Below are 10,351 nucleotides of genomic sequence, written 5' to 3'. Positions count from 1 at the left end.
TAACTAGGAAAATTTGGAACCAAAACTATAGGATCGTTTTATAGTACTTAGATCCCATTACTTTTTTACCCATTTTAGAAGTAGGGTCTAACTTCTGATATATTTCGAAAATACCCATCAAATTTTTCTTCAGGCAATTCATTTTCTCAATAGTAATCATTTCCATTTTAATAATTGATTATCAACCATTGAATATATATGTTAAGTGAAAATTATCAAATTCAGCTTCTCTTTATTTTGTAATCACAACATAACCTTATTATTACAAAATTATCTTAAACCACTTGCAGTATATATATATATATAATCTCAGCTCAAATGATCAGAACTATTATATATCACCATCATGAGAAAGCAAAGAAATTGAAGAATAATGCATGGATGAATGATAATATATTATAAATAGAAAAGGATCATACCATTACATTGAAAACCAACGAAGAAGCATCCCATTAAATAGCACACAGTACAATGATAATTATATACAGTTGCTCTCAACTCCAAAGATTGAGAGAGATTCTAATAAGAAAGCGAAAGGCCTTCCTAATTCTGATCAGAATTTCATTCAAAAATAACTGTTTTCTGATCATCAATCTTAGATATTTTTAGTTTCTTTTACACTTCTGATTCTTCATCAAGAAGTGGAACTTTAGCTGAAGACAAATCATCATTATTCTTGTCACCATCTTTGTCTTCTCCTACTCCACGATCTTCGTTAATTTGCCCCCACAATACTGTCAAATACCCCATTCCAGCTATAAATGCTGCCATCACACTGCCAATCATACCCCCAAAAAAAAAAAAGAGAAGATTTTCTCACTTACATCAGCACAAAACAAAAAAACAAAACAAAAAAGATTTTTTCACTCCAATCCGTGCATACTAAATTGCATTCATCTTTTTGCCGTTCACTCCAATAACAAAGAAGGAAGAATTGGTCACATGAAAAATAATAACTAAGTGGACAACAGAAAATATAAATACAGCTTAGGATGTACTCAAGTATTTTTCAATAATTGTACCTTCCGTAATGAAAAGTGTCGCCAAAGAAGGTGACGCCAAAGAAGGTAGCAAAAAGAATGCCAAAAGGCTTGAACATGGGCACGTAATATGGCCCTTTCTTTTGCATGCACCAAATTTGCACTCGGTTTCGAATCAAACCGCTAAAAGTTCCCTGCAAAAGTTCATCGTTTTCATAGGATGAATGGTCTGGTTTCTACTTATATAACAACAAAATTAACCTAAGTCCTTATCCATTGTTTTTCTTACAGTTGCAATAATGAGAAAGAGGTCGAAGTTAGATTTGATTGTCCAAGCACTTGAATCATTGACAACAAAGTAAGCCACAATTGTTGAGAGTAATGTGCCCACTGAACTATAAAATGAGGCAACTTTCATCACTTGTGAGTATTGTTTTATAACTCCCAACTGGCCAAAAAAAATGATGACAACAACAAAAAGAATGTTAAAAAAAGAAAAACATGGGGCTTGTGTATAACAATAATAAAAACATATTATTATTATTAACCTGAATAATGTTCCATATTGAGACACATAAAGTGGCAGCTGCTAATAGAAGGCCACCAAAAATCCAACGATCTGTGGTTGAAGTAAACACCAAAAGCTTCTGTTTGAATTGTAAATGTGTAGAAGAAGATGGATGTTGCCGTACAACTGGCCCTAGGTATAGCTCTTCACATGTAGCTCCTATAACTGATATAACTGTCCCAACTACCTTTGTAATAAAGTTGGGATTTTTCCACTCTATTTTTGTCCTCCTGAAAATCAAACTCTAATTAATTACTTCTATTTTTTCCTTTTTTTTAATAGTCTCAGTTGAACTATATTCATATTAATAAAAGAAATATAAATCATTACCCGAGAAGGATTGAGAGTATGAAGGAAATGGCTGGAAGCATAAGACCCATTGCACATACAACAATTGGAGAGCTGTAGCTTAGGCCCAAAAATGCTAGGTTCTGAGATATACATATCCTACACAGTCCAACAATCCAAATCAAATTATTTACTTTTTTATCTTCCTTTGATACCAGTAAATTAATCTATTGGTACGTGACATGATATAATTAATTAACCAATTTCACCTTTCCAAATTATTAAACTAGGTAAAGTTTTGTATTGCTTAAAAGTCAAAGACAATTCAATGTTCTGGGCCTTGTCTGCCTTACAGTGAAAGGATATGCCAACTAAACTAAGAAAAAAAATTATGAGTAATATTTACTTGCATCATAAACTCCATATGTGAATTATTATTCTCTTCAGTCCACCTCTCGCCACATAACAGAAGGAAAAAAACAAACAAAGAGTTGTTGAACCATGGTAAACAATTAAAAAATCAACTCAAAGATTTACATGATTTTCTTATTAGAGAGAAGTATAAAAAATATAGATTGTAGAAGCACCTCTAAAGTTAAAAGAGTTTATATATAACAATCTTTCTAAACCTTAGAGTCAATCAACCAGATTTTCAAATAACAACTTCAAGACATTTTAATTAAACCATAACACTAAGTTGCAAAATAAATAGATGCAACCTGAATGCATACAATAATTTTGTATTTTTTTTTTCCAAAAGTTATTCAACTTAATGCTATATTGTTCTTCATTTATCTCTCATACATCCAACGATATGAAAATATTTGTCGGTTACATTATTCTAACCGTCTGTCAAATAATTTAGTGTTTTTTTTAACTACTTGTATTAAAGAGAGATTGAGAGAGAAAGGGGGTGAGAAGACAAACCCAGTGAAACCCAAGAGGAAGACTCGGAGAAGAAGAGGAAAGGAAAACAAAGATTGTTGATATTCCATTCTGCAAAAAGTTTATATAAAAAAAGAAGTTAAAGGTAAAGTTTTGAACTTTAAGGGAAATTAGAAAGGAAAGGAAAGAATGGGATTAGAACCTGTGGTTGTAATGAAAGATGAAGGAATAAGGAAGAAGAATGATGGAAGCAACAGCGTTTGTATAGACAACAAAAACAAAAGTAGACATTCCATAAGTAATGGCTGTTTTAGCCAATATTGTTAATGCAATCGTGCAACCTTCCATGCTCACCATCGCCAAAAATGGAATCACTGTTCCCAATATTCTTTCTCCCTTAACTTCCATTACGTTTTTTTTTCTTTCTTTTGCTTTAATTCTCTCAATTATAAATTTTATGGAGAAATTAGAAAATGGGTTTCACTTATTTATGCTCCACAAAATGAAGAAGGGAAACAGAAAAGGGTAACCTTTCAACACATCGTACAGCTACTTGAGAAAGAGAAGTAGCGGCTCGAATTTTTGGGTAATTATTTTAAAGGCTGACGTTAGGGAAAAAGCTGACTAGATATATAATGTCTACTTTTATTATATCATTAAATTTTTGGCTTTGTTTTTGTGTAAAACATTAGACCAGACGTCAAGGGGTCATTATAATTATAAAGCTTTTTTTTTTCCTTTTTTTTTGGTTAGGTTAAAAAAAAAAAAAGAAATTAATTAATTAATTAATGTAAAGAATAAATAGAAAAATGACAAATCAGCTTCGCACAACGAGGCTGGGAATTCTGCAGCCTAATATTTGCGTGGCCAACGTTGAGTAAGGCCCCACTCTATAAACTTAAAAAAATCTTTTCATTGGCCCATTGGAATTACGTCACCCCCCGATATTTAGCTCCTTAAAAGCTTTCAATTTATTCCCACAGTTTCATTTCATTTTAGACTTAAATACTATCAATGTATTCTGAATAGTACATTTGACTGTAATTTTTAAATGGTTAAAATAATCTTTATTTTTAGGTTTAAAATTACTTTAAACATTTTTTTTCGAAGATGTTATAGAGTGCGTCGGTCATAGTTAGAATTAGAGATGTCTAATTTCTTCAGGAACGGGGGCTCCACGGGACCCCGCCTCGAATGGGACGGATATTCCCCGATTAGGCTTGAAATGAAGGACGGAATGGGGGAAAAAATTCCCGTGAGCTAAACATGGACGGGGACGGGGAATGCATTCCCTATCCCCACTCCTGTTCCTGCCCCATTCCCCGTCCCTATCCCGATTAAGTTCTACATATTTATTTAGTATAGTTATCTAATATTATGTTATTATTATTATTATATAAATATTACATTTAAATTTCAAATTTGATTATTTATTGGGAAAGATAATGAATATGTGTAAATTGAATATTTAAATTTAGATTATATATGAGAAAATTTTGATTGTATTTATTACTTTATATTAAAAAAATAAATTAACTTTTTTGGGTCAAAATTTGAGTAATTTATCAAATTTCCTGCAAGGAATCTCCACCCCGATCTCCGTGGGGAATTTCATGGGATGGAGAATGGAATTGGGAGCGGGGAAGGGATGGGGAATGGCATCCTCGGCCTCGGTCCATCCCGTAGACATCTCTAGTTAGAATCACTTTGATCATTTTTTAAATTACCCTGAAATATAGTTTTAATCCTTCAAAATAAAAAAAAAAATTGATGATATGAAAATTACATTTAAAAGTATAAAATTATTTAAGTTATTAAAGATGTATTTCAAAGTGATTTTAATAATTTCAAAATCAATCAAAGCATACACTTTTATTATTATTAAATGCAATCAACATTTATGAATGATGTATATCAAAGTCACTCAAATTTGTAATTTTCATATCATCAAATTGGTTTAGAAGATTCAAAATTAAAATCATGTTTCAAAGTGATTTTCAAAATGACAACTTTAGTTCATTTTAGTTTTTATACTTTTAAAAATGTTGTTTTTTTTATCTTTATCCTTTTTATTATTATTATTATTATTTTAAAAAAAAGATATTCTATTAAAGGGTTATGTAGGTGAAATAGAAGCATCATTGTTGGCGAAAAGCTTTACATTTAGATGCCCAAAGGGAAAAGCAAAGATCACTAGGGTTGTTCTAGAGATGCCTGATTTTGTCACTTTAATTTGTCCTTGAAAACCCCATTGTTCTTCTTCATCCATAAATTTCAAAAGGGTACCAAAAAAAGGCCATTCAGCAATAGATCTTTCTGAGATACAAGATGGGAATGAAAAACTTATTTTTTTATTTTTTATTTTTTTAAAAACAAGAATATTAGAGAAATGAGATATTGAGAGGTGCACCGAAATATCTGAAATACTTTGACACATTCATTTATAACTTCTGCATAGTATGAATCCCAAAGGGTATCATAAAAGAGGTCATTTAGCATAAATTTGAAAGGGTAGCTCTTTATATATATTTTTTTTGACATCTTTTGACTCCATATGTATGTATTTTTTAAAAAAATGAATAGTTTAATCCATAAACCAAATTGAAAATATATAAACTAAAAAAAATAAAAAAAAAAAAAAAAAGGAAAGAAAAGGAGGAGAGATGAGAATAGTATTTAAACTTTAATATAATTAAGATAACCAAAATGATCATGTAACTATTTTGTAATTAAAATATAGAGAGGGATTATTAAATAGTTTTGGAAGGACTTGAACTCGTAAAAGGTCGGTGGCTTTTGTGTCTCTTATGACAACAACAACCTTCATCTATTTATCCTCAGACTTTGAGAAATGTATATCATATTGTTTTGTGGCTTTATTATTATTATTATTATCATCTAAAATAAGCAAAGATCCTTCATAAGCGCATTTATAATCCATTCCATATGCAGGTTGGTGATATGTGCAATCACAGATATATTTCATTGCTTATATATACTATTATTGTTGTTCAACCTAATTAAAAGTATATGAGAATTTTTTCAAATATAAGAAAATGAGTCAAAATATTTATAAATATAGTAAAATTTTAATGTCTATCTACCATTATTACAAATGAAATGTTAAATCTTGCTATTATTTATAAATATTTTTAATAGTTTTATTATTTAAAATAATTTTTCTTATATTTATTTATCGAATTTTTCTAAAATTTTAGAAACTACCATATGTACGAGTTGTTGGGGTATGGTGGGAACTTAATTTATTCTTAAATTTTATTATATAGAATTTGGAAGTTTTAAATTTAAATGGGTCAAGTTTGTGTGGACACATAAAAGAGGAAAAAAAAAATTAAAGAAGTTAATGCATACATATATGTCAAATTCAAATTTCGAATTGTTTAAAAAATTAATTACCATTTTTTTTCGACGCTACAGACGATTTGAAAAAGGTGTGAAGTGATATTCAGAGTAGGTTTTTAACTTTTTTTTTCCGACTTTTTTTTTTCTTTTTCTTTCTTTCTTTTTCAGAATATAAGATTGGATATGAAGTGAAAATTTGAACAATGACCTTTTAAAGTAAAAAGAGATTTGTAGATATAAATCTCTACTTCTCAACACAATTTTTTACTTAAAAAAAGCCCCATATATATAAACAAACAAGAAGGTTGTAAAATTGGGCTATATATATAACCCAATTTTAAGGTACAACCCAATTTTTTATTACATAGTTTTGGGCATGGATATACACAAACAAGAAAGTAAGAATATACATGGATTAGATTTAGTTGGGTTGGAGGAATTTTTGGACCATCGAGTTGACGACCCTAATAAGATTTCCAACCTAATCCAACCCTTAAAATTCAGGTTGGGTTGGGTTGAGTTGTCGGGTTATTTCTTTTTTCTTTTCTTGTTTTATTACTTCTTTTTATTAACTTAAAATATTTAAATTTGTATACAACACATACTAATAATTAAAATTTAATAAAACTCAAATGCTAAATATCAAAATCCAAGACATTTATTACAAATTTCATACAAACATCATAAAAGTACATATGAGTAATAATATTTATAAGTAATTGTTACATTATTATTAATTAATAATATTTTCTTTTATTGTGTTAGATTTTTTGTTGTTGTCTTTGTGGGAACATTCTTTCTTTATTTGTGACATGTTTGTTGGGAATTTCTTTCCTTATGTGCGTCTTTGTCGTTGGTGTTTTTCTGCCCTTTTTTTTGTCATGCTCGTATTTAAGGACTGGTGCAAAGGTTTTTAGGGCTACTGAAATTTTAATTAAAAAGATGATGAACTGATTACTAAAATTGCAGAGTCTTTTGGTGCATACATGATTGTTGTTCAAACAAAAGAAGAAGCATTTTGATTTTGTGAGGCTTCGGTTGTTCAAGTAGGCTCTTGGACGTACTATATCTGAACACTAGTTGAGTGTTCTTTTCAACTAGCAGGTAACAAGAGGGTGAAGTCGTTGTTGTGGCATTGAATTTAAGGGAGCCTAAATTTGCAGACTCATCGCAAGGAGTATCGAAGTTAAGGGGAGCCTAACTTGCTCTCTAGTATTCTGACATGAGTAATCCGACTCTATGTAATCTTAGTAAAAAAATTTTTGTTAAACTTATTGGGGTTGATGCCTTAAATCTCAGGAGTTTGTAATTGTAATATACAAACAATTTATTTATTTAATAAAATCTAAGGTATTTTATTTGACATTTAGTAGCATTAACCCACAAAACCAATAAACTAAGATACAAGGTTATCTTATGTAACTTGCGCATGTATGTGGAGGCATACAGGTGGATCATGATCAAGCGATAACCTAAACGGTCTGTAGTAGATATATAAGGCTAGGTACCTTATCTTGGTGACACTACAAATACGACTCTCTTTGTAATTGTTCCAATTATTGTAAAGTGCTACAAATGATATGGTCTTGATCATTTATGTGGAGATATGTGAGCGAGGGTGTTCTATACAAAAAGTTTGTATAAGATCGGACAACGAAATGAATAGTCTCACTATATAACACTGTCATAGTTAGACTATGACTTATTGTTCATTAGAGGGATTAATGGTACTTAAGAAGTTTGATATAACTAAAGTGTACTAACAAGTAATTTTTTAATGGTTATCGCACCATTGATTGGTTATATCCAATGAACACAAAAATATATCTGTAGTACGAAGAGTACAACTGTCGGTCTTTAGTAGAGTGATAGGTAATTAATGGAAATTGGTTAATTTAATTAAAGAGTTTAATTGATTATTCAAGTACCATTGGAGCTACAATCTATAGGTCCATAAGGTCCCATCTGTAGCTCAACTGGGATTATTAAAAATCGAATTATTTTTGGATTAATTTGAATAGTTCAGATTATTTGAGAGAATTAATTATATATGATATAATTAATATAATGTATATGATATATTATAATATAAAGTTTTTTTAAAGGAAATAAATATTTGAATTATTAATTATGTGAATATGATTCATAAAAAAAACTATAGATTAAATTTAATATGAATTTGATTCATATTAAATACTATAGTTTAAATGAGAGAATAATAAACTATAGGTTATGTGTTATATTTGATATAATAGAAGGTGAGTTATATATGTTAAATAGTTAATATAAATATATAATACTAATTCATTTTAAATTTAAAACTAAATAATGGGGAAGGAGTTATCGTAACTCCCTTCACCCCGCTCTCCGATAACCAACGTGAAAGTTGGTTTCACGTTAAGAGTAGATAGTGAAACTCATTGTTTTTCACATAGAGCTCTCAGTCTCTTCTCCTCAAAAGAATTTTTTTGCAACATTACTCTCTAAAATTACTTTCCATCATTTTTCAAATTAAGTACAAAGTCCACGAAACTCTTGTAAATTCTCACCCTTTGAGAATACAGAGGAAACTTGTTGGTGGTGTCCTTCTTGGGTGTTCGTGGTAGTTTGTGATTGTTCATGAAGGAACTCTAAAACTAGAGGACCTTTGAACAGAAGTGGATCGTTCCAAACTCCATTGTCAAAAGAACTCAAACATTTACAATCATACAGAAACGATTATGCATTAAAGATAAATTACACCATGCTTCTTTAGTAAATATAAGGGATTGAGTGACAATGCCTTTGAATAACTCTTTCTTCACGTCTGTTCCTCGATCAGTCACGAACGCAACGAACAGCATGAACGCAACATGCAACTAGAAAATCCTCGATCACTAGTGAGTATAACTTGATCCTCGATCAATTGAACACAATCACAAGATTACCTTGGTATTCTCGGTGTGAGAATCCAGGAGTTATGGACTCTGTATGATTTTGGATAAAGGGATGAAGGAAGAAACGATCAAGTATTGGACAAAATGATCGTTTAGCAAATGGAAGTCTATCGCATAGACTTGATGCTTGATCGTGTATAAACGAGTACTATCGTGTAGTAACTCGACGCTCGATCATTTAGGCTCTGATAAGCTATCGTGTAGTAAAACTCCTTTTATTTGATAGTGAATTCTATGAGATGTTTCGAATGACTGATTTGAAAAACTATTTTTCTTTTTATCTCACAGATACCATAAAAACCATTTAAAACCACCCACTAAGGTAGTTATTGAAGAAAAAGAATTATCAATTATCTCATAATTAATAAATTATAAATAAATACAATAACTAACTTATCATATTATATTTATAACTTATAGTTTTAATATTGCATCATATACAATATATAAACCATAGTTATTTTTCTATTTTATGGCATTTAATATAAATCATATTATTATTAATTCCTCCAACAAATAATAATGTATCAAATACATCATATCAATTATATCATATATAATTGAATTAATTGAATTATATCATATATAATCAAATTCCCTCTTGTTAATTTGAACACTTCAAACTAACCCACAATATGATTCTCAACTTGAATCCAATAAACTACCAAAGGGACCTTATGGACCTGTAGCTTGAAGTTCCAACGGTACGTGAATAACTGACTAAACTCTTTGATCATGATATTCACCATCTGTTAACTGTCAGGCACTCCACTAAAGATTGACAGTTGCACTCTTCACACTACAGATATATTTTTGTGTCCATTGAATATAACCAATCAACAGTGCAATGACCCTTCACAAACTGCTCGTAAGTACAGCTAGGCTAAATTACCATTTTTCCCCTGTAGTTACTTCTAACTTCTTAAGTACCCCTGATTTCTCTAATGAACAATAATTCATAGTCTCACTATGACTGAGTCCTCTCTTCCCAAGAGAGAGTGTAGCCACTATGTTCAAAACCCGAAATCAGCCCTTAAGGAAGCAATTTATCTACTTACCCCTGCATCGGGGAAGGAATGACTTCCGTCTTGTGAAGCTGAGTTCCCAGCTCCCCAATCAGACGAATCCTCAAAATGGTAGGATTGTTGAGTTGGCAATGTGGCCACTCTCACCTACACAAATCAAAGGACCGCATTCATGAGCAGGAGTTCACAAGTCACTCAGGATTCAGATCATGTCATCTATGGTCATCCTAGTGAAATGTAAGTCTCTATTATCAACAGTGTTATATAAAGAGACTAATCATTTCGTGGTCCGGTCTTATATAAACT

General features: G+C 30.5%; 1 protein-coding gene across 1 annotated transcript; it reads right to left on the bottom strand.

Annotated features, from left to right (window-relative positions):
- Positions 1-378: 378 nt before the first annotated feature.
- On the bottom strand, positions 379-3,325 carry UMAMIT36 (nodulin MtN21 /EamA-like transporter family protein). Its single transcript, XM_039036743.2, has 7 exons — positions 2,924-3,325; positions 2,764-2,832; positions 1,879-1,995; positions 1,529-1,778; positions 1,270-1,428; positions 1,023-1,174; positions 379-775 (listed from the first exon to the last, which is right to left on the bottom strand). The coding sequence occupies exons 1-7, from the start codon at positions 3,127-3,129 to the stop codon at positions 616-618; spliced, it is 1,113 nt and encodes a 370-aa protein (XP_038892671.1). The 5' UTR covers positions 3,130-3,325; the 3' UTR covers positions 379-615.
- Between the last annotated feature and the right edge of the window lie 7,026 nt (positions 3,326-10,351).

Source organism: Benincasa hispida, chromosome 7, assembly GCF_027475165.1.
Source record: "Benincasa hispida cultivar pf3 chromosome 7, pf3_genome.v1.1, whole genome shotgun sequence".
Classification (NCBI taxonomy): domain Eukaryota; kingdom Viridiplantae; phylum Streptophyta; class Magnoliopsida; order Cucurbitales; family Cucurbitaceae; genus Benincasa; species Benincasa hispida.
Note: the sequence above shows the minus strand (reverse complement) of the source record. Positions and strands in the feature narration are given on the sequence as shown.